Source organism: Bombina bombina, chromosome 2 (assembly GCF_027579735.1).
Source record: "Bombina bombina isolate aBomBom1 chromosome 2, aBomBom1.pri, whole genome shotgun sequence".
Taxonomy (NCBI): domain Eukaryota; kingdom Metazoa; phylum Chordata; class Amphibia; order Anura; family Bombinatoridae; genus Bombina; species Bombina bombina.
In genome coordinates this window covers 225,294,463-225,319,941 of record NC_069500.1, presented here as the reverse complement: position 1 = coordinate 225,319,941, position 25,479 = coordinate 225,294,463, and the positions used below count along the sequence as shown (strand labels likewise).

General features: G+C 34.2%; 1 protein-coding gene across 7 annotated transcripts in view; it reads left to right on the top strand.

The window, feature by feature from the left end:
* MEF2C (myocyte enhancer factor 2C) overlaps positions 1 to 25,479 on the top strand; it is a 391,548-nt gene that overhangs the window by 296,918 nt on the left and 69,151 nt on the right. For all 7 annotated transcript variants that reach the window (XM_053701486.1, XM_053701484.1, XM_053701483.1 and 4 more), the window contains one exon: positions 20,099 to 20,236. In XM_053701486.1, the coding sequence (XP_053557461.1) occupies positions 20,099 to 20,236 (138 nt within the window). The remainder of the gene's footprint in view (positions 1 to 20,098; positions 20,237 to 25,479) is intronic.

Below are 25,479 nucleotides of genomic sequence, written 5' to 3'. Positions count from 1 at the left end.
TCTTCCCCCTGATCCCTCCCTGACCCCTCTCAAACAGCTCCCCCCCCCCCACAATTGTCACCCCCATCTTAAGTACTGGCAGAAAGTCTGCCAGTACTAAAATAGACGGCTGCTTTTTTTATATATATATATATTTAATTTTTAAAAATATTTTTTGCAGTTTAGGATCCCCTTTTACCCCAACCTCCCTGATCCCCCCGCAAACAGCTCTCTAACCCTCCCTCCTCTACCTATTTGCGGCCTTCTTAGGTACTGGAAGCTGTCTGCCAGTACCCAGTTTGCCTCAATTTATGCATTTAAAAAAAACAAAAAAAAACATTAACCATTTTTTCTGTAGTGCAGCTGCCCCACCTCATTACCCTCCCTTTCCCACAATGGATCCCACATAGGATCCCCTTTATTGTACTTCCTCCTCCCTCCTTCCCTCTCACTTTCCGTCTTTTTCTTTTCCTATCTGTGTAGCGTGGCGTAGTGGTTCCGCCCCCTCCAGCGATGGGCCGAACACCCGCCTCCCTTCTTACGCTGCCACCCACCCACCAACAATCGGCACCACCGCTGTCCGATGCAGAGAGGTAACTTTACAAATCTATTTCTGCAGTGCCCCACTCATGGGGCATGCAGAAATAGCGCAATCTCAATATTTTGAACGAGATCACAGCAGAGAGAAGCCCAGGACTGCAGCGACATACAGGGTACATCGCTGGTCCTTAAGGGCATAACAACCAGCATCGTACAGGGTACGACGCTGGTCATTAAGGGGTTAAAATTAACAGGTGCTTTCTGAATAAAATCTTCAATTTCTTCAAGTAAAATTAATATGATTTGCTAGTATTTTTACATTGATATGGGAAACAGTTCTCTATGAAAACAAATTGTTCCTAATATATTGTTGAATAACTTATATTCAATTAACTTGACCTTTTTAATTTGATCTACCACTAATGAAGGTTTTGTTTTTTCATGTGGCTGGTAAATAACATACCCCTTTATCTAACATTTTAAGAACCCATAAGGAATAGAAGATTATGAGCTATAGAATATAATTACTAGTAATTTATTTTACCTGTTTGTTCCTTCCCAAAGTATAACATATCGCTAGATCACCTGGTGCCAGGTTGTTAAATCTTACAATTTTGGCTGTGATTCAAAGGCCACATACAGCTATTTTAAATAATAATATGTATTTGTGTAGAATGTAGAGCACAGTGTGTTATTTAATTTACAAGTAAACAGGCAAGACATTATCATTTTTGTTAGCAGCACTGTTCACTTCAGAAGCAATCCTGACCAGATATACACTGAACATGCAATAGAGTGTTTTTTTTTTTATTGTTGAGTTTATATGCATTTGAGAGGACATCTCTTATTCTGTATTATTATGTTTAAATGTTGCATTAGTGTATTGTTATTTGTGTGGATTACTGGGTTGAAAAGTTAGTATTATTTATTTATAAAGTACCGTCATATATAGTACAGCTGAACAAGGTAGTACAATCAATGAGACTTGACAAATCATTGAAGCCAGGAGATCACAGGTCCTAAAGCTTTATTTCAAGTTTTTAACTTATTTTACATAATCTATACAAACACACTTGGTGGGCTTCCAAAAAAGTTTCTAGCTTTTTTACTGGCTCCTAAATGTAAAATGAATTACTATGCAGAAAAATAATACTAAAGATTGGACATCATCAGGATTTTTAACCATATTAATACTATTATTTGTTTTGGATTGTTTAGTTGAATTAATTTAGCATTACACATTTTGTCCCTTAGCATTCATAATCATTTCTTTTAGGATATGCTTTAAAGGGTCATCAAAGGGACCTTAAACACTAAATACATTTCATGCACCTCCCTCTAATTATGCATGCCGCCATTTTGGAACCTATAATGTCACTGCAAGTATTTGAAGGAGAGTTGCTCCACATGTGCAAACACGTCAGCACTGAAATGCAGTGAAAGCTAGATTTCAATATGAAGGCACTCACAACTAGAGGGAGGCACGGAATAACCTCAATACTATGCTTATAAAATGTAATGTTCAATGTCCCTTTAATCAGTAAATCAATGTTGTATATAATGTGGTGATCAATGCAAAGATTAGCCTGAGAATAATTTGTAGATTTATTCTTGTAATTATACTAGTTGTTAACACCTTAAAAACCAGCGACGTACCCTGTATGTATGTATGTTTGTATGTATGTATGTATGTATGTATGGGGGTGTGATATTTTAACAAGCCTGTAGGAGGGAGGGAGGGAGGGTATAATAGTGCGGTTTTGCCGCTTGCAGCAAGACCCGCACTATAGCAACCAGGAAAACCCTTAACAACCGGCGACGTACAGGGTATGTTGCGGTCATTAAGGGGTTACATTTTAAAGACGTATGTTTCCATTTTATTTGTATAATGTATGTGAGTTGCTGTAAAATAACGGGTGCCACATCTTTTAAAATAGGTTTCCCATATATAATCTACTCTACTGAGAACAATTAGGGACAAATAAAATAGCTTTGTGTGGAATATAAATATTTAATAGAGTTTAAAATCCCTTTAACATTACTGTATTCTACACCTAGTGTTTGTTTGCACACTTTACAGGGTTGCCAATGTCCAGTATTCAACTGGACAGTCCAGTATTTAAGCAGGCTCTCAAAATATTCACAACATTTCTGGACACTTTTTAAGGGCCCTGTGTGTTAGCTTAATGTAAAAGACCTCCCATGCCTCAACATAATACAAATATGGAGCAAAAAGAAGGGAGGTACAGTCATGAGGGTCAAATCACTTCTGTCTACGTGTATTGCTGGCAACCAAAGAGATACAATGATTGACTTACATGTTACTGGCAGCCAAGGGGTAAAATGACTGCTCAGTTTTATAAAAACGTATATAACTGGTGGGTTCAAGAGTGGGGATTAAGGTTAAGCTTTTGGGGGGCATTGTGTGATCCCACCTATCATCGTACCCAGTCACCAACAGAACAGATTGTCCAATATTTTTGCAGAAGACAGCTGGCACTTTATCTATTCCATATTGTCATCAGCTGAATAGTACTCATTACTTTATAGCAACATTGGGGAAGCCTACAATTGTTTGAGGGCTAAATTACAGGAAAATAGAACAAAATATATAATGAAAATATATTGCTTTATTTTTTACTAATAAACATTTTAGATTATAATCTCAGATTTTTTAATGTTCCTTTAAAAACTGGGTTGTGACTTATCTTTGGGTGAAGTTTTTTCTCCCATATGTTTAGACATTTTTGTGCGGAAAATCTACTTCCTCTTTGTTATTAGATAATTATTTTTGTGTGACATGCACCAGGGTATGATTAATATTGTTATTAATTTCATTGATATGAGCAGCGAATGTTTACATTAATTATCGTGGCACCATCAACTCTGAAAGTTGCCAGCTGCCCTAATTGGCAGTGTAGTGTATTTTTTATATGAAAGGTAAAGGAGTGAGAATTATTTTCTTTAAACAAATAGGGAAATTAGGAAAATGTAATAGAAGTTGAGGTGCCCCAATTAGTACCCCTGATATTTAGTTTTGTGGTCAAAAACCTGCACTCCAAATCTGATGGTCTAGAATCAGCCCTGCAATTAACATTTTTATATGAATTCAAAACTGAAATCACTTACTATGTACAATAGTTATTTTTGTTAAAGGGACATTTTAATGCATTGACTCTCCCAGGAAACTGAGTATGTGAAACTGCTGCTGTTTATTGGTTCACAGTCTGTTTCCTGCCCATAAGCAGCAATATTGATTTACCGTAAATTTCACTTCCAACCGTAGTGCAATCGTATTACTGCATTGTAATTGAATTGGTACTTCTGATCGGTTTCAAAGATAACTTCTATAGCTTTTTTTTTATTTTATTTTTTAGTATGAAAATAAAAATGGCTAATTTATCAACTTCAGTATTTTTATATTATGTAATAAACTAAATTTAATCTGTGCAATAGTGTAAATATGACTACCGTTGACAAAAATAAAACTTGCTAATCATAGTTTATTACTATTTTTCATACTTTATTGTTTAATGTGCTTTGTGGAATTGTTTGCATAAAACATAATTGTTAATTTATTGCATATTTACAGTTTTCAAATAACCTTGTTTCAAAAAAATAAAAAATACATTTACTCACAACCTTAAAAAAGTTATAACGCATTCCCATGAAATCTAGAAACATTGCAGTGTAGATAGGACAGTTTTGCAGATTAATTTTCTGTGGGAAGCTTTGCAGCTGAACACTGTATATAACAGATGTCATCGTATTATAATTTACATATTACTTCAAAGCCTTAGTTTCCACTCAGCAACAGATGAAAAAAAAAAAAAAAAAGAAAAAAAAAATGTGTTTCTAATTTTTATTTTGCTTTTCCAGAAATTTATATGTATTTTTTTACACTGGAAAATGCATAAGGTTATAAAACAGGGATGTGTATTCATTTTCTTTTAACGTGTCACAAATTTTATTTTTCTCTAAATGGAAAGCATAAACATATTATAAACTCTATAAAAAGAAACAAAAATATATACTTTTATACAAACAAACTTCAAACTAGCAATTATATAGCAAGATATATGTTTCTTGTGCACACAGACACTAGAAACATATACATTGAAATAAACAAACAGAAATAGCAGGCTTAGGCCAGTTGCAGAAAAGAGAAGATCTCTGTGTGTTGCATACAAAGAATGGTGGGGGACATTTCATTTGAATGACTGTTGAAAGTGAAGCATTAATACAGAATATTTGTTCAGTAATAATACATAGTGTTCAGGTTACATAGTGACATGTAACCTTTATATGCATTGCCTAGATTGCTAGACTATAAGACTGCATTTTCCCAGAAGTATAATGCTCCAGAAATAACAGTCATTAACACATACAATGAGTAAAATTTTGCACGTGCATATATAGTCATATGCTGCTCAGAAACCTGTCCTCACTTCAGTATCTCAAGAAAAAAGCTTGAAACATGACTTCTACAGGGAGTGCAGAATTATTAGGCAAATGAGTATTTTGACCACATCATCCTCTTTATGCATGTTGTCTTACTCCAAGCTGTATAGGCTCGAAAGCCTACTACCAATTAAGCATATTAGGTGATGTGCATCTCTGTAATGAGAAGGGGTGTGGTCTAATGACATCAACACCCTATATCAGGTGTGCATAATTATTAGGCAACTTCCTTTCCTTTGGCAAAATGGGTCAAAAGAAGGACTTGACAGGCTCAGAAAAGTCAAAAATAGTGAGATATCTTGCAGAGGGATGCAGCACTCTTAAAATTGCAAAGCTTCTGAAGCGTGATCATCGAACAATCAAGCGTTTCATTCAAAATAGTCAACAGGGTCGCAAGAAGCATGTGGAAAAACCAAGGCGCAAAATAACTGCCCATGAACTGAGAAAAGTCAAGCGTGCAGCTGCCAAGATGCCACTTGCCACCAGTTTGGCCATATTTCAGAGCTGCAACATCACTGGAGTGCCCAAAAGCACAAGGTGTGCAATACTCAGAGACATGGCCAAGGTAAGAAAGGCTGAAAGACGACCACCACTGAACAAGACACACAAGCTGAAACGTCAAGACTGGGCCAAGAAATAGCTCAAGACTGATTTTTCTAAGGTTTTATGGACTGATGAAATGAGAGTGAGTCTTGATGGGCCAGATGTATGGGCCCGTGGCTGGATTGGTAAAGGGCAGAGAGCTCCAGTCCGACTCAGACGCCAGCAAGGTGGAGGTGGAGTACTGGTTTGGGCTGGTATCATCAAAGATGAGCTTGTGGGGCCTTTTCGGGTTGAGGATGGAGTCAAGCTCAACTCCCAGTCCTACTGCCAGTTTCTGGAAGACACCTACTTCAAGCAGTGGTACAGGAAGAAGTCTGCATCCTTCAAGAAAAACATGATTTTCATGCAGGACAATGCTCCATCACACGCGTCCAAGTACTCCACAGCGTGGCTGGCAAGAAAGGGTATAAAAGAAGAAAATCTAATGACATGGCCTCCTTGTTCATCTGATCTGAACCCCATTGAGAACCTGTGGTCCATCATCAAATGTGAGATTTACAAGGAGGGAAAACAGCACACCTCTCTGAACAGTGTCTGGGAGGCTGTGGTTGCTGCTGCACGCAATGTTGATGGTGAACAGATCAAAACACTGACAGAATCCATGGATGGCAGGCTTTTGAGTTTCCTTGTAAAGAAAGGTGGCTATATTGGTCACTGATTTGTTTTTGTTTTGTTTTTGAATGTCAGAAATGTATATTTGTGAATGTTGAGATGTTATATTGGTTTCACTGGTAAAAATAAATAATTGAAATGGGTATATATTTGTTTTTTGTTAAGTTGCCTAATAATTATGCACAGTAATAGTCACCTGCACACACAGATATCCCCCTAAAATAGCTATAACTAAAAACAAACTAAAAACTACTTCCAAAACTATTCAGCTTTGATATTAATGAGTTTTTTGGGTTCATTGAGAACATGGTTGTTGTTCAATAATAAAATTAATCCTCAAAAATACAACTTGCCTAATAATTCTGCACTCCCTGTAAGACTTTACACGTATTTTGTAAATATTTAAACAGCTAAGGAAACTTTAAAAAATACATTGTCATTTTATTCTCAGGCTAATCTTTTCTTTGAATGCATATTTCTATCTAACATTTATTTTGTGTTCAATAGCCCTTTAATATAAAGGCAGGGAGAAAAAGAGAGACAAGAGAAAAAAAAACTATTTCCACAGAAACAGCTTGTAATCTTGGGCTTTATTTAACATTTTTAAACCTAGAACAATATAAAGTGCTATGGCTTATAAGGAGATAAACTGCACAACCATGACAAGTTCCTTTTGCTGAGGACAGGACATACATTTATTTTTTTTAAAAGTACAACAGAAATACTTATATGACTGTAAACATGCAGTGGCTTTATTTTGGGGAAAGCAAACATGTAAAGCAAAAGATCTGCAAAATTGAATTACTGCTGTATTGGTGAATAATCCTTGTTTAAGTGTTGATGTTCACAAAATATTTCACAAGTGTAACTAATCACTGTGCATAGAAACATAGATCCATGTTGTGTCTGAAGTGTAGATTTAATTTTCAGGTTAAAATTTTACATATTTAAAGGGATATGAAACCCAAAAAATGTATTTTGTGATTCAGAAAGAGCATACATTGTTTTAAAACAAATTCCAATTTACTTCTATTGTAAAATGTATTTGTTTCTGTGATATTATGTGTTGAAGAGATACCTAGGTAGGTATCTTGAGCACTACATGGCAGGAAATAGTGCTGCCATCTAGTGCTCTTGCAAATGAATAACATCCTTGCAAAACTGCTGCCATATACTGCACCAGACACGTGCAAGCTCCTGAGCATAAGTCCCTGCTTTTCAACATAAGATACCAAGAGAACAAAGAAAATGTGATAACATAAGTAAATTAGAAAGTTGTTTAAAATTTCATGCTCTATCTGAGCCATGAAAGAAAAAAACATGGGTTTCATATCCCTTTAACCCCTTAATGACCGAGGACGTGCAGGGTACGTCCTCAGAAAAAAGGCAGTTAATGCCTGAGAACGTACCCTGCACGTCCTCGGTGTGGAAAGCAGCTGGAAGCGATCCTGCTCGCTTCCAGCTGCTTTCCGGTTATTGCAGTGATGCCTCGATATGGAGGCATCCTGCAATAACCTTAGATGGCCATCCGATGCAGAGAGAGCCACTCTGTGGCCCTCTCTGCACCGGACATCGATGGCCGGTATCGTTGGTGGGTGGGAGCCGGTGTGGGAGGTGGGTGGCGGCCATCGATGGCCCTTGTCATGTGGTGGGGGGCGGGATCGTGGGCGTGCAAGTCGGGGCGGGCGGGGGGGCGCGCGCACGTGCACGTGGGGGCGCGCGCGGGGGCGCGCCGGGGCAGGGACCGGGTGGGGACCGCTGCACTACAGAAAAAAATGTGTCCCAAAATAAAAGTGGGACAAGTAATTTAAAAAAAAAACACCTTATTCGGTATTTAGGTGGTGGGGGTTGGTCGGGGGGGGGGGGGGGGGGGGGGGAAATAACAAAAAATAAAAATTAAATAAATATTTGATTGTGCAAAATGGGTACTGGCAGACAGCTGCCAGTACCCAAGATGGCCCCCAATAAGGCAGAGGGGGAGGCTTAGAGAGCTGTTTTGGGGGGGATCAGGGAGGTTGGGGGCTAAGGGGGATCCTAAACACAGCATATGTAAATATGCTTTTTTTTTTTTTTCTTTTTTAAAAAAAAAAAATCTTTTATTTTAGTACTGGCAGACTTTCTGCCAGTACTTAAGATGGCGGGGACAATAGTGGGGTGGGGGAGGGAAGGGAGCTGTTTGGGAGGGATCAGGGGGTGGGATGTGTCAGGTGGGAGGCTGAACTCTACACTAAAGCTAAAATTAACCCTGCAAGCTCCCTACACACTACCTAATTAACCCCTTCACTGCTAGCCATAATACACGTGTGATGCGCAGCAGCATTTAGCGTCTTTCTAATTACCAAAAAGCAACGCCAAAGTCATATATGTCTGCTATTTCTGAACAAAGGGCATCCCAGAGAAGCATTTACAACCATTTGTGCCATAATTGCACAAGCTGTTTGTAAATAATTTCAGTGAGAAACCTAAAATTGTGAAAAAATTAACGTTTTTTTTAATTTGATCGCATTTGGCGGTGAAATGGTGGCATGAAATATACCAAAATGGGCCTATATCAATACTTGGGGTTGTCTACTACACTACACTAAAGCTAAAATTAACCCTAGAAGCTCCCTACATGCTCCCTAATTAACCCCTTCACTGCTGGGCATAATACGCGTATTTTGCGCAGGGGCATTTAGCAGCCTTCTAATTACCAAAAAGCAAAGCCAAAGCCATATATGTCTGCTATTTCTGAACAAAGGGGATCCCAGAGAAGCATTTACAACCATTTATGCTATAATTGCATAAGTTGTTTGTAAATAATTTCAGTGAGAAACCTAAAGTTTGTGAAAATATTTGTGAAAAAGTGAAAAAAAATTTTTATTTGATCGCATTTGGCGGTGAAATGGTGGCATGAAATATACCAAAATGGGCCTAGATCAATACTTTGGGATGTCTTCTAAAAAAAAATATATACATGTCAATGGATATTCAGGGATTCCTGAAAGATATCAGGGTTCCAATGTAACTAGCGCTAATTTTGAAAAAAAGTGGTTTGGAAATAGCAAAGTGCTACTTGTATTTATGGCCCTATAACTTGCAAAAAAAGCAAAGAACATGTAAACATTGGATATTTCTAAACTCAGGACAAAATTTAGAAACTATTTAGCATGGGTGTTTTTTGGTGGTTGTAGATGTGTAACAGATTTTGGGGGTCAAAGTTAGAAAAAGTGTGTTTTTTTCCATTTTTTCCTCATATTTTATAATGTTTTTTATAGTAAATTATAAGATATGATGAAAATTATGGTATCTTTTGAAAGTCAATTTAATGGCGAGAAAAACGGTATATAATATGTGTGGGTACAGTAAATGAGTAAGAGGAAAATTACAGCTAAACACAAACACCGCAAAAATGTAAAAATAGCCTTGGTCCCAAACGGACAGAAAATGGAAAAGTGCTGCGGTCATTAAGGGGTTAATAAAATTAATTATTGTTAAAGGGATATTCTACTGCAAATTTGGTATGCTCTAATTTTTCAGTTAAAGGGACACTAAACCCAATTTGTTTCTTTCATGATTCATGATGCAAATATAATCAACTTTCTAATTTACTCCTATTATCAATTTTTCTTTGTTCTCTTGCTATCTATATTTTAAAAGCAGGAATGTGATGCATAGGAGCCGGCCCATTTTTGGTTGAGAAACTGGGTTATGCTTGCTTATTGGTGGGTAAATGTAAACCTCCAATAAGCAAGCGCTATCCATGGTGCTGAATCTAAAATGGGCTGGCTGCTAAGATTTACATTCCTGCTTTTAAAATGAAGATAGCAAGAGAACGAAGAAAAATTGATAAGAGGAGTAAATTAGAAAGTTGATTAAAATGGCATGCTCTATCTGAATCATGAAAGAAAAAATTTGGGTTCAGTGTCCCTTTAAGGATCCTAGATAATTATGTGTTTAACTTAGAAATATTGGCAAATACATAATAGTATCTAATCATGTCATTTGATAAGCTTTAAATGTATTATTTTTATTGATTTAATATGTAGCAACATGTTTACAGTTGTGGTCACTCTTTTCAATGATTGAGAGATTGAATAAGCCATTAAAAGTTTTTTTATGTTGATATAATTATATTATATATTTTATTACTGTTTATGGGCATGTATTTAATTAATGATTGACTCAGTATATATATATATATATATATATATATATATATATATTAATATCTCAATTATTCTACCAAACTTAAGTAATGTTAATAAATGTTATACATTTTTTTTCTTTATTGGAAAGAGATTTTATTGTTGACAACATGAGAAGTATAAACAGACTGCTTTAACCAGTAGAGATTAAACACACTGGTCTGGGACGCAATGCATAAAAAGCCATCTATGGCTATGTTGCAGAACAAGCAATTATGATTGGCTGTTGTCATTTGGCCTTTTAGCCAGAGTTAGACAACAGGTGCAGACTTGCTGACAGGTGTGGATATCTAGGATAAGTAAAATTGCTGATGGCTAGTGATGTAGCCCTGTGTCAGATTGTAAACTGCTGAGCTCTGACAGAACAGATAGCAAACTTGCATGCCTTGAGATCATTTGATTCTCTCAATCATTCTGAAGCACTACTGGCCCCAAATCAAATCCAGAGTGTATAAAATCAGGTTCAAACAGAACCCAAAGATATTATTATTTGGGAATACTGTCAAAGAACTGGAAACGTGATCTTGTCAATAGAGAGATGGTGACAGAATGCAGAATATGATGTGTTTGTTTGGCTGTCAGTTATCTCAAGCCTGTTCCAGCTAACAGACTTATTTCTTGTGAATAATTAAAAAATACAGATATTTATTAGCTCTTTTGTGTAACATTATTTCTAAAAATTAAAAAAAAAAAAGTATTTTTTCCCTAAATGTAACAAACGCATCATGTTTTATAAGATACATTTACATTTTGCATAGTGTGTTTAAAATAATGTTAATATGTAGTTTTTTAAGAATAAAAAGCAATATTGCTCAATATAAATTCAATAGAGCTGTGGATATAGATGCATTTATTTTCAAACCACTGTTATTGTTTCTGTTTTTTTGTTCTATGCTTTAAGGAGAAAGTGAACACATATTCTGCAGAGCTGTACAATGGTGCAATAGAAGATTTCAGGAGAAAAAAAAATCAAACAAACATAATCTGACAATACAGAAGGAGTCAGGATTCTATTTAATTCTAAGCGGTTATGCGATAATAATCAAAATTTCAAAGAACATTTTAATATTTAAAGCTTATATGAGAGTCTGTGAGTAATGGGTAGGTTCCACAGAGAAGGAGAAACACATGAAAAGACTTGTAGGTGGCAGTGCGAGGAGGTGCTTCTTAAATGGAACACGGAAGTCAGAATTAACTTTCATGAGATAGATGGTACAATTAAAAAAAACTGTTGAGTGACATCAGGGAACACCCACAGCTTTGTCTTCACTACAACTCACACACGCTGTTTCGGTGTCTCCGATCCTGTCTAAAGATAGATGCACTCTCAGTTTGTGTTCTTTATTTAACAATGCTTATAGCAATGCAGCTGTCTCATTCATATGCTTAGTTTACCATAGAGTTTTACCATAAAGTTTCTGGTTACTGAACTCTAAAGCTCCCTTTACAGGCGTCTGTTAGTAATGTTCAAGTTGAGTGCAATGGATGAAAGCAAGATTACATAGGGCCTAGTAAAGTGTTGAAGAATATAACATTAGTTAACCCATTGATTCCGGCCCCATGCAATAGTTCTATAACTAGAAGAGGGAGAAAAGGACATCACTTCACAGTTGAAATTAGATCAATGGAGAGCTTCCTTGGGACAGGAGGGATTATTGTTTGTTTGATAAATGATGAAAATTCATCACTGTACATTAAGATGTTGAATAGCTGTGCTAGTGTTGTAGTTATAATAGAAGAGAGTGTGGGTTAGAATTTTGAAGGAACTGAGTTAAAGGGACAGTGTACACTTATATAACTGCATGTAATAGACACTACTATAAAAAAAAATATGCACAGATAAGGATCTAAAAATCCAGTATAAAACCTTTTAAAAACTTACTTAGAAGCATCCAGTTTAGCACTGTTGAGGAGGTTAGGCAGCAAAAGGGGCTGGAAGAGCAGACTCTCTTTCCCGCTCCCTTCCCTGCATATGAAAAAGCCAAATTACACAGACAGGAGAAAGCAGGAAACTGTAGACCTCAGTCTACATCTGATACTTTGGGGCTTGGTTAGGAGTCTAAAAATCAGCACAATGTTAGTAAAAAAATAAACAAAACTATACATTGTTACAAAAACACTCCCAGATGGGCTAAATAAATGGATCACCTACAAAACATTTATGCAAAGAAAGATCTAGTGTACAATGTCCCTTTAAGTCAGCAGCCTATGAGGTATTAGGATGACAAGAATGAAGGTATTGTGGCTGTGGGATATGGCAGCAGTTGACTATGACAGCGTGTGTGAGCTTGGGAGGAGATATATATGATAGTGTTACATAAATTGTAACATTATCTTAGGTGTATACTCAGGGAGAATCTACTATAATAGTCGGATTTTGCGACTATTATCTATTTTTCTGTTTTTCAGACAATTTCCAAAGCTAGATAGTTAGTAAATACATAGACAAGATAAATGCTTAGAATTTCTAGACTTGCTATTCATTAAAGTTGACATTATTAATTTGTATTATAATGAATACAAATATTATGGATATTTACTAAAATTTTTTACATAGTATATTATAGTCATATCCAAATAGTGTTCCCCATGTTTACAAAGAATAAAGTAAATGATAAAAGTTTTTATTTGTTTTTTATTTTTACAAAACAAATGTTTTCCTTGTTGCTTAATCTTTGTGAAATTTTGGGGACTTTCTTTGATTCCATAGATGGTTACACTCATAATGTATACTTCTGTAGATGACTTAATGAAATTGTGAATCATTCAAGTGGTGTTAAGAAATGCTAGTCATATAATTATGTATGAATAGTGTTCTGAAGACAAATGTATTAATTTAATAGAACAATAATCAGTGTCAATCAAAATAAATGTCATACAGGTGGAACATGTTAAGCTTAAATATCATTACATTTACTATAATTTCATTAAAAAATAGCATTTTCTATATTCTGACAAAATATGATGGATCAAATCATGATTGTCTTGAAAAAAATCCATTAACATTACTTCATTTTGTGGTATTATTTTTGTTATCCCCGATTATTTTTAAAGTATCAAAACTTAAAATACTAGCAACAAGTTTTCCTTAAAGGTACATGAAAGTCAAAATTAAACTGTCAGGGTTCAGAAAAAGCAAGCACATTTAATAGATGATTTAATTTACTTCTTTTATCAAATTTAGTATTCTTTGTTCAAAAGCATATCTAGGTAGGCATAGGAGCAGAAATGCGCTAGTGGGAGCTAGCTGGTGATTTGTGAGCACACACATATTCCTCTTATAATTGACTCACCAGAGGTGCTAAGCTACCAGTAATATATTGCTGAAGTTATATGGTAGCATCAGCATAATAATAATAAAATAAATGCTGCCTCATTTTATTTTATATTTCTTTAATCCTTAAGATTAAGTAAACCTAATATGTCCCAAATATATTTATACATTTATACATTTAAATTTATACATTTAATTCTCAACACATCTATCGATAGATTGCTAAGGACCAAGACTTGTTGAATAGATGAACATTAAAAGGGACATTAAAAATTAATTAATATAATGGTTTAATTACATATAATAAAACAAATTTGCAATATACGTTCATTATATATTTTGTTCCTGTTATTTAATTATGAATATTGTAGGCTTTACAATTCATGTTAAACATGGACTTACAGACATAGCTATATTCCACACAGTCAATGGTTCCACACTCTAGTAATCTATTTATAACCATTTCATAATTGGCCTTAGCAGAAAAGGTAACCTAGGTTACAATATGGCGACGCCCCCCTTTTTTTGGCATTAACTTTACCCTTAAATATAATAATATAATTTTTAAAAATACATGTACAAATTATTCTCTGGCTAATCCTTGCTCTAAATACATCATTAAAGCAAGGATTTATTTAGTGTTTAATGATCCTTTAACTGGGTTTTTTAACTATTCATGCAATCTATTTCATGAAGCGTTTTCTCACACAGCTTGACAGAACAGAGCCTATAGTGATAAAACATAACATGTAATAATTCACCTTTACATGAAGAATTTTAGTGGCAAGATATAGAAAACGAGTTCTGTAATTATAACTATTTTAAATGGACTGTTTTAGCATTAAAATATTATTACTAAAATGATTGAATTATAGTAAAATTGCTTTTATGGAATACATGGAAGCAGAATATGTGATTTCTTTTGGGGCTTGCATACTAAGCTCCCAGATGCAGCCAGCACTACAGTTTATTTGACATGCTCTAAATCTTCTGCCATATACTTTCAGGATAGCTCATTGTTTGCTTCAGAATCATTATTTAAAAGATGTATCATTTTAATAAGTGATGGTACATTGGCTTATTCTCCCTTTAATTGCTGGCATTGGCTACTAGGTAATTGCTGGCATTAATTGCTGGCATTGGCTACTAGGTAAACTGATCATCCCATTTAGTTCCACATTTAACTATAAATGCAGTGTATGTATAATTAGATCAGACATTGCAAGTATTAGTAGCTAAGGGGAGGTGCCCTAACACATTTTTATTGGGGTCCATCACTTTCTAATTATTTCCCAGAAGACTAACATTTTTGCACTTTTCAGTCTGTGGCATTTTGGTTATTACAGATATTAATTAAGAGACTTGACTGTGTATAAAAAATGAAGAGCCTTGATTAGTGTGAAATTAGTTCTTGTGTATAATATGCTAGACATATATATATATATATATATATAGTCCATGTAAAAAACAAGGTAACAGCACCACAGCACACAATCTTCTTTTAAAGGTGAAAAATCTTTATTTGAGGTTTAGCAACCAGTAAAAAGCGACGTTTCGGACCTACATAGTCCTTAATCATGCATAAGTTACAATCAAACAAACTGACTTTAAAAAGGGTATCTGGACCAATCATGCTTCAATTCTCAGTGTTAATTGGTTTAACCCATACCTATCCAGGTTTGTAAATTTCAACAACACAGTGACCTCTAGTGGTACCAGAATATGTTCCATCATTTAAAACCATTATAAAAACAAATACAAATCATAATCTCTATTCAGACCATATGGATGTAATGTGTTCAGACGTTTAATCCACCATACTTCTTTCTGTTTTAATTTTAGTTCCCTATTACCCCCTCTTCTATGATGGGGGATATGGTCAATCACTTGAAAGCGAAGCTGGCTTACTGTATGACCCATATTTGTAAAATGTGCTGATACTGGAAGTGACATATCTTTTGATTTAATGGATGCTTTATGTTGACTAAACCTATCCCTGGCGGCTTGGGTGGTCTCGCCAATGTAACAAAGACCACATGGGCATTTAAGTAGGTAGATTGCATAGTTGGTTTGGCATGTATATAACCCATTGATTGTATATTGCTTTCTTTTGTCATTTTGTGCTAAGAATTTCCCTTTAATAACTGAATTACATTGAGCACAGTGTAAGCAGGGGTAACAGCCTTTATTAGGGGTAGTTAGATAATTTACATCAGACATTTTAGATGTACCTATATCAGCTTTTACTATGTGATCCCTAAGATTTTTTACCCTTCTATATGATGGCATAGGGGGGAGTTTAAATGATTCTATCTCTGGATTATATTTTGACAAAAGATGCCAGTGTTTTCTTACTATTCTAAAGATGTCATTGCTCTTGTCACTGTATTCCATAGAAAGCACTAATCTATCTGTTCCTTTCTCTGTTGGTTTTTTATCATGTACTCTATCCAAATCCTGAATGTTTTTAGCGATATTTTCTTTTGGATATCCTCTTTGGATAAATTTATTGCCCATAGACACTAGTCTTTCTGGCAATACTTTTTGATCTCTAACTATTCTTTTAGTACGCAAAAGTTGACTCCTGGGTATGGATTTAAAAACAGTATCAGGGTGGAAACTTTCATATCGCAGCAGAGTATTTCTATCTGTGGGTTTTACATATAGATCTGTACTTAATGTATTTCCATGTCGATATACAGTTGTATCCAAAAAGTTAATCTTTTGGATAGAGTAAGTAAGGGTAAATCTTAGACCTGTCATAGAGGCATTAATATCCTCAACAAACTGTATCAGGGACTCCAATGAGCCCCCCCATATGCCAAAAATATCATCTATATACCTTAGCCACAGCTTACAATGGCTGATGAATGGCTGATTAGTGTAGACAAATTTGTTCTCAAAGCCACTCATGAACAAATTGGCATATGAGGGGGCTACATTGGAGCCCATGGCTGTTCCCCGCTTTTGCATGTAGTAAGTGTCTTGAAAGAGAAAATAATTGCAATATAGGACAAGTCTCAACATGTCATCAAAAAAGTCAATCTGGGATAGATTATATAAGCCACTGTCACTCAAAAAACTTTTCACAGTCAATAGACCTGCCTCATGGGGAATAGAGGTATAATAAGTGATGGTACATTGGCTTATTCTCCCTTTAATTGCTGGCATTGGCTACTAGGTAATTGCTGGCATTAATTGCTGGCATTGGCTACTAGGTAAACTGATCATCCCATTTAGTTCCACATTTAACTATAAATGCAGTGTATGTATAATTAGATCAGACATTGCAAGTATTAGTAGCTAAGGGGAGGTGCCCTAACACATTTTTATTGGGGTCCATCACTTTCTAATTATTTCCCAGAAGACTAACATTTTTGCACTTTTCAGTCTGTGGCATTTTGGTTATTACAGATATTAATTAAGAGACTTGACTGTGTATAAAAAATGAAGAGCCTTGATTAGTGTGAAATTAGTTCTTGTGTATAATATGCTAGACATATATATATATATATATATATATATATATATATATATATATATATATATATATAGTGTAAAAATAAAGCACACGCTGACACACCTCACCTAAATATTGGCTTCAGGAAATATTAGTTTTAAGTTGTGGTTTTCTGCACCAATACAAATTTGAGTTGAAAATATAAATTGGGTGAAGAAAAAGTGTTAATAAAGATGCTATGGGACTTTTTATGTGAATATTATTTAGACAGCTTATTTTTTCCACTCAATATTTTAGAAAAAAATAAATATTCTCCTGATTTGTAAATTCAAATTACCCTCTGTATGTTTTTCTCTTTAATATCAGTTTTTTTCAGTCATTACAGTCTTTTAACAGAGCAAAATACAAAGGCTACATCGGATGATTGCAAAAAATTTTGTTTGCTTTTTATTTTTTTATTTTGTTGATTTGTATTTTAGAAATGTTCCAAATTCTTTGAATGTGTTGCACCCATAACTGTCAAGTACGTCTCTGTTGGCCATTTGAAATATGTAATCAAAGACAGTATCATTATAATTGTACATTCTGTACTTGGACTGGGCTTTTTGTTTCATTATGAGCGTAAAGCATACAATACCACCAATACAGTGTTAATATAATAATAACTGATATTCAATTAAATGATAAAAATGTTAAATGAATCTGTTAGAAAGATTAATAATCAATTATAAGATGCTTAAAAATAAATACTTTAGATTATTAATAGTAATGAAAACATTTGTTTGGCACAAAATCGAATCTCTTCTAGTTCAAACATATCATACCCATGAAATAAACCAACATTGGCCTTGATTACAAGTGACGCACTAACGTTAGTGCGCTTATTACAAGTTGAAAGTAAACACGGCAGGATTAGCTCGACTGAAGACCTTGTGTAAAGAGTTAGGGCTAAATAAAATTTTACACCAAACACAATATAAATACATTAAAAAAAATACACGTACACTCTTATATGCACTATCTAATAAAAATTATTCATTTAAATGTTAATTTAAAAAAGTTATAAGGGTTATATATCTGTATACATCTATACCTGTATATATATATATATATATATATATATATATATATATATATATATATATATATATATATATATATATATATATATATTACAAAAAATATGTCAGCTATATATAGAAATATACATTTAAAAATAAATAGAACATTTTATCTTATGTGAAGAATGATAGAATGTAAAACTTCAGAATTACCTTTGGGTTAGCGCAATTTGTCTAACACAGTGTCAGGTTAAGTGATGTGTTAGTTTTATTTTCTTCAGTGCCCTCCATTGTAATCTATGGGGAGAAGAATTTAAAGTGGTTAGAATAACTTGCAGACATTTTACTTTCAACTTGTAATACTCGCACTAACCCGCACATGTTAAAAGTTAACTTCTGGCGGTATTTGCGTGTGAGCGATACCGCTAAATAGCGCGCCACTTGTTATCTGGCCCTTTGTGTTTGACATTCATAGTGAAGATTGTTATTTTGGAGAACTGACCTAACTGGTTGACCGTTCCAGAAACTAAGTAGCATAAAGGATGTATTTATACTAGAAATTGAAAACACTGTATTGCATATGGAGCACTCAGTAGTACTTTATATGATGTGATGATAATCTTCTCTTTGTAAAGACATTATAAAAAGCTGGCATGGAGAGAATTCCCTCTAAAACTGTTATTTTCTAACATTATATTGTAATCATACCCAGAACCCCACATTATTATTACTATTATTATTATTGTTTATTTGTATAGGGCCACCAGATTATGTAGCACTTAGCAACATAAAATAGCTCTCAAGCAAAAGAATATGCCTTTCTAAAATGTAGTAATTTCACTAGGCTAGGAATCTTTAGAGAATCAAGTCCATGGTGAGACAAGAGCATACATAAAATAAATGAATAATGCATTAATTACTGATATATAAGTAAAAATATAAAATTGCTAAAGTGTTTTGCCACTCACTGTATCAGAGTTGTTAATACCATTATAAGCCACACTCATTGTGTTTTAATGTCTTACAGCAGCCACTGTAATCAGTCATTCTTTCTTAATCCTAGCATATTTTTGGCATAATATTTTTTTAAGCTCTCTCTCTCTGCACTTCTCTTTCTCTAGTTGACGAGTTTTATTTCCAACATGTGGATTACTATTGGATGTTCCACGCACAAGTATTTCACTGTATCTTGTGTTTTCTTTCTAGTTTAAATACACAATTTTACATTAATACAAACAACTTCAGTTTCCCCTTGCAATAGATGTCTTGCTTTTGCAAACAGGGATACTGTGGTATCAGTATACTTTTTAATTTTATTTAAATTAAAGGGGTATGGAATCCAAAACTTTTTCATTTATGATTCAGACAGAGCATACAATTTAAAAAAAGTTTCCAATTTACTTCTATTATAAAATTTGCTTCATTCCCAACATATTCTATGTTGCAGCGATACCTGGCGCTCTAGATGGCAGGAAATAGCGCTCTTGCAAATTGATAACATTCTTGCAAAACTGCTGCCGTATAGTGCTCCAGAAATGGACAGACTGCTTTTCAATAAAAGATACCAAAGGAAAAAAAAGAACAATTGATAATAGAAGTAAATTAGAAAGTTGTTTACATGCTCTATCTGAATCATTAAAGAAAAAATTTCGGTTTCATATGCCTTTAAATAACATAAACATATCTGTCATTAATCATTCTTTAGTTTTAAAGTGACATTTTACTTTTTTATCAGTTTGAATGTTTCAGCAGGCATTTAAAATTCTTTCTTTCTAAATAAAAATGAAATCTAAAAACTTTCATGCAGAAAATGATGGCAGACATTTTTTGCATTAAGTTGCAGGAAATTCATAAGTTAATATCCATGGATCTAACTTCCCTTCCTCGCAATGGCTTGAACTGTTGACATTATTTATTTCAGACACTGAGAAAGAAAGGACTTAATGGTTGTGACAGTCCAGATCCTGACGCAGACGATTCTGTAGGTCACAGCCCTGAGTTTGAGGACAGAAAGATTAATGAAGATATTGATCTTATGATCAGCAGGCAAAGATTATGTGTAAGTACTCTGAGCATCCGTTCAGTTTTTTTTACTTTGTAATATTTCTCTAAACCTGGCAGGCATTGAACAAGAAAGAAAACAAAGGCTGTGACAGCCCAGATCCTGACTCCTCTTATGCTCTCACCCCACGCACTGAAGAAAAATATAAAAAAATTAATGAAGAGTTTGATAATATGATCAAGAGTCAAAAAATACCTGTAAGTACCATAAGGTTATATGGCTGGTCTGCTGTTAACTGCTGATGTAACACCTTTAACCCTTGTAGTGCTGGTTTCCATTTTACAGTACTCTAGTTTTTTTTCCCTTCAGTGCTGCATCAAAAATATTCTCAAGCACTAGAAGGGTTAAACAAAAATGACTTCAGTGGGTTTCAGACCATCTTTTCCATGTAACTGAGAAAATACACCAAGTTATATTAAACTCCAGTTAAATTATATTAATACCTATAAAAAAGAAGTTTAAGGGTTTTCAATAAACCTTTGAATTGGTAACAGCGTTTGTAGCCATTAAAGGGACATGAAACCCAACTTTTTTCTTTCACGATTTAGAAAGAGCATACAATTATAAACAACTTTCTAATTTACTTCTATTATCTATTTTGCTTCATTCTCTTGATATTCTTTGCTGAAAAGCATATCTAGATATGCTTAGTAGCTGCTGATTGGTAGCTGCACATAGATGCCTCCTGTGATTGGTTCACTGTGTGCATTGCTATTTCTTCATTAAAGTATATCTAAAGAATGTAGCAAATTAGGTAATAGAAGTAAATTGGAATGTTGTTTAAAATTATATTCTCTACCTTAATCGTGAAAGAAAATGTTTGGGTATAGTGTCCCTTTAAGCTTTGACAAAATGGTAAATGCAAGATCATTTACGTTGAGAGAGCCGTAGTCAACAACAACATTAAAGGGAACTTTTCATTTAGCAACTCTTACTCAAAATAAATAAGACATAGTTTAATACTGCACAAATGTCTTTTTGTGAAGTCTACTTTTATTTGGTGGAATTAACAGAAAAAAATGGCTTGGCTTCTGTCATACCAAAGTAAATTTTATGTTCATTAGTATATTCAGTGGATGGGAAAAAGAAGCACTCTTTTTTTATTGTACAACAATATAATATTAAAATCCTAGTTTTTGTTGAATTCAGTGGTGAATATCATTTTTGTTGTGCTGCTTCATTGAGTTATTTTGCCATCCTGTTACCCCTTATAATTTTAAGATCATATTAGTCTCATATATATTTCTTATTTTTTTTAGCAGTTATTAACTCCAGCCAGCCATACAGTGCTTAGTTTCTTAACTTCCTAATATGTAGAGCAGTAGTTAACATTTTCTCCATTCACATAAAGAGTAACAATAACCACATCATTAAAAATAAAGCTAATTGTGGTAGTATTTATCAAGGTCTCACCCACTGTGGTCCCTAACCTATAGCCACACTTGCTAGCTTCCAACCAAACTAAATGATAAACAAACAAGGGTGATTTAGTCTTTTACAATTTTCTTTAAGATCTGCAAAAAAACAGATATGGAATGCACTCTCAAACCAAAGTGGGTACAGATGCCATGCCACTGGCAAAACTCACAGACCTGGGTGCTCAAAACCACTCAATAACAACTGCGTTATCCTACAGTGACTCAGGCAGCTATTCCCAGATGAGCTTGCGTCCAAAGCCAGTAGGAAAAATTACATTAAAACAAATAAACACAACATAGAGAGATTGACACTGTCCTGGGCCTATCACTATTTATGTAATTATTCCTATGGGTTTTGTACACAAGCTTGTTTTTAAAGGGCAAAAAACAGATACCATTAAAAACAAGACAAAAACATTGCTGACCATGATGTCAAATGATTTGCAGTGGAAAATGCAATATAGATCCTATGGGGAAGATTTATCAATCTGCATTTGTAGCTTTTGAGGCATTATGGGGAAGGCTTGTAGGAACAAGCCTTCAGCCACAAATGTAAGATGAAGAAACGGCTTTTTTTGCCTCTCTGCCACCTCAGATGGGACAAGATAAATTACCCTGAAACTGTTCAGGGTGATTGAACCAACTATACAAGAGGATTGGGTGGTACTGCCCAAGAGAGCTCGTGTGCAATGTTACATTTTGCCACGTGATGCTGCTTCACAAATGGCAATTACAGGCGGACAGGGTCTCTACTTGAGAACTTTTCCACCTGCAATTTTAATACATTTTGCCCTAAGCTTTGATCTTCAGTGAATTATATTATAACAAAAAATAGACAAGATTACTTTAATGGCAGAGCAGTATTGTGCTGATAGCAATGTTCTCACTTGTGTGGATGAATCATAACATCCAGATCTTTTCTGCAAAGCCGTTTTTAAGTGATATCCAAAGCTTGTTACAAAAAAATAGTGAAAGGCTTAATTTGAATAGTGAAAGGCTTAATTTGAATAGCGAAAGGCTTAATTTTCTCTGCCTGGACACAAACGTTTTAGCTTGACTAGTTATCTTGTGCTCAAGTATTAGAACCTGGAAATGGAATCATAATGGGATTGGATACCCCTGAAATAGACCACAAGCAGAGTACATGCATTACATAAAAATCACTGGATAAGAAATTACATGAGAATGTGGTCAAAGTGATTTAGGTAACTTTGCAAACAACTTACCTTCAGCGAAAAGCCAACTTTAAAGACTTTGTTATGCAGTTGGTCCCAAGTCAGGGCTTGATTCTCAAAATCTCACCATCATGGAGAGAAATCATCCTCTTATTATATTGGGAACTTTAATTTAAAGTGACAGTCTACTTGAAAATTGTTATTGTTTAAAAAGATAGATAATCCCTTTATTACTCATTTCCCAGTTTTGCATAACCAACAGTTATATTAATATACTTTTTACCTCTGTGATTACCTTGTAAATTAGCCTCTTCAGACTGCCCCCTTATCTTTTGACAGAATTGCATTCTAGCTAATCAGTGCTGACTCATAAATAACTTCACGGATTGAGCACAATGGTATCTAAATGACACACATGAACTAGCACCGTCTAACTGTGAAAAACTGTCAAAATGTACTGAGATAAGAGGGCTTAGAAATCAGCATATGAGCCTACCTAGGTTTAGCTTTCAAGAATACCAAGAGAACAAAGCAAATTTTATGATCAAAGTAAATTGGAAAGTTGTTTAGAATTGCATGCCCTATTTAAATCATTAAAGTTTAATTTTGACTGGACTGTCCCTTTAATTTAAGTTTCCGACCTTCACATAAAGAAAATTAGGGAACTCTCCTTAATGAGATACAAAGTACTGACAAGGCTTCTTATAGAGTATCACCAGACCAGAGAGCTTTACAGAATCGGGACCTTACTGTATGATGATTGTCTTACAAAGATACATTTCAAATGATATTAAATACATAAGATTAATACCCTGAAGTATTCTTTTTAACTGACAGGGGAACCAAATAGCAAGGTGTTACTGGCTCATCAGAAGAGAAATGAAGCAATTAAATCAAATAAATGCACTGAAGGGTTAAATGCTAATTGCAAGCCTCAGGCAGCCAAACTGCATGAGATCCTATTACTAGATTCCAATCATGTGTGTGTGTATTGGGGTGAAACTAAGACATTTTAGCTTTTCTTTTCTTTAAATTTTTGCATTTTTTGTTTTGTTTTTAACATCAAGCAACATTTAATTATTGGCCCTAAAAATTCACATGCCTTGCCAGTTATTTAAGAGAAATAACTATGCATGAAATGTTTTTCTTGAATTGGTTAGAATCAGTAAATGTTATGCATGTTTTACGTGCATAGAAATAACTAAAATGATTTTTTACCACTAAAATGGCATAATGTATAAATGTTTGTAAATTGTTTCTTTATTGTTTGTACAGCATAATGTAGAACCTTCTATCAATTAGTTGTACCTTTTGTTTTTGCAAATCCACATATATCACTAACAAAGACTGTAGCAAGTTTTTATTCACAAAATCATATATCATTTTGTAACCACACAACGACTCAGCAGCAAAGTTTTAAATTCACAACATGTTCTTTCATTCTTTAATTTTGTAGTAGAGCTAACATATTTGTCTTTAAGATAAAAAAAATAGGTTACATAAAGCATCATATATAATGATGTTGTAACCAAGTATAATCTTTATTTATTTTCATTTTCTGCAAACATAAATTTTGAGGGAAGTGTGTAATTAATCTGTTCCTCCTAAATCATAAAATAACATTGCATTTGTTAAGGCACAGATTAGTTTGAAACTTGAGGTGCCTAGATACATACACTTCAATTTTGTGTGATCATAAGCATTTTTATGACAATCTGAAGTCAAACCACATTTAATAAAACAGAAAATGGAAATCATTTCTCACTTGATGTCATAATAACTGCTCCAGTCCACATTGTTGTGTAGAACAGTGTTTGTCAACCACGGTCCTCAAGTACTTCTAAGAAAAAGGCCATGTATTTATTATAGCTGAACCAATGCACAGGTGAAATAAACAGCTTTGGGTGACAGCAGGTTAGTTACCAAGGTTACTTATCAGCTGATGGGTTAGAGTAGATTACCAAGGTTACTTATCAGCTGATTATTTCATTTGTGATCTAGTTCATCTAAAATGAACCTGGACTGTTGGGGATACTTGAGGACTGCGGTTGAGAAACACTGGTGTAGAGGGTGGTGGTGTTTTTGTTTGTGTCATAGAAGATATTTTTTTAAATATATTGTAAATTGTTATTGCTTAGAAACTATGTTTATTGATTATCTGTTTCATTTTAATGTTAAAAACACTTTAAGTACCAGTCTAAATAAAGTTTTTTCAAAGTATAACATAAACATGCTTATAAAATGTGGTTGATATATTCACACTACGTTTGCTAAAATAAATATTAACATTTTGATTTCTATATTTTTTTCATCAAATGGATATTTTATTATTGTATGCTTAACTCATATAATAATAATATTAATAATAATAATAATAATAATATTCATTGGTTAAGAAGAAAACAACACACTGCCATGCCATTAGACTGGTTTCTTTTTCATGTTATATTTCTGTTGATAGCTGTGTCCATACCTTAATGAGCTATGGCTGAGGTTATGTATTGGAGTATGTCAGTTAAGATGCTCTCACATTCTTTGGTGACTGGATAGTTACAGTATGTTTTCACACAAGTCATTTTAGCCGCTTATATAGCAGTACTGCAATTTGAGAGCAGGAACACAAATACCTCTTAAAACCCATGTTGAT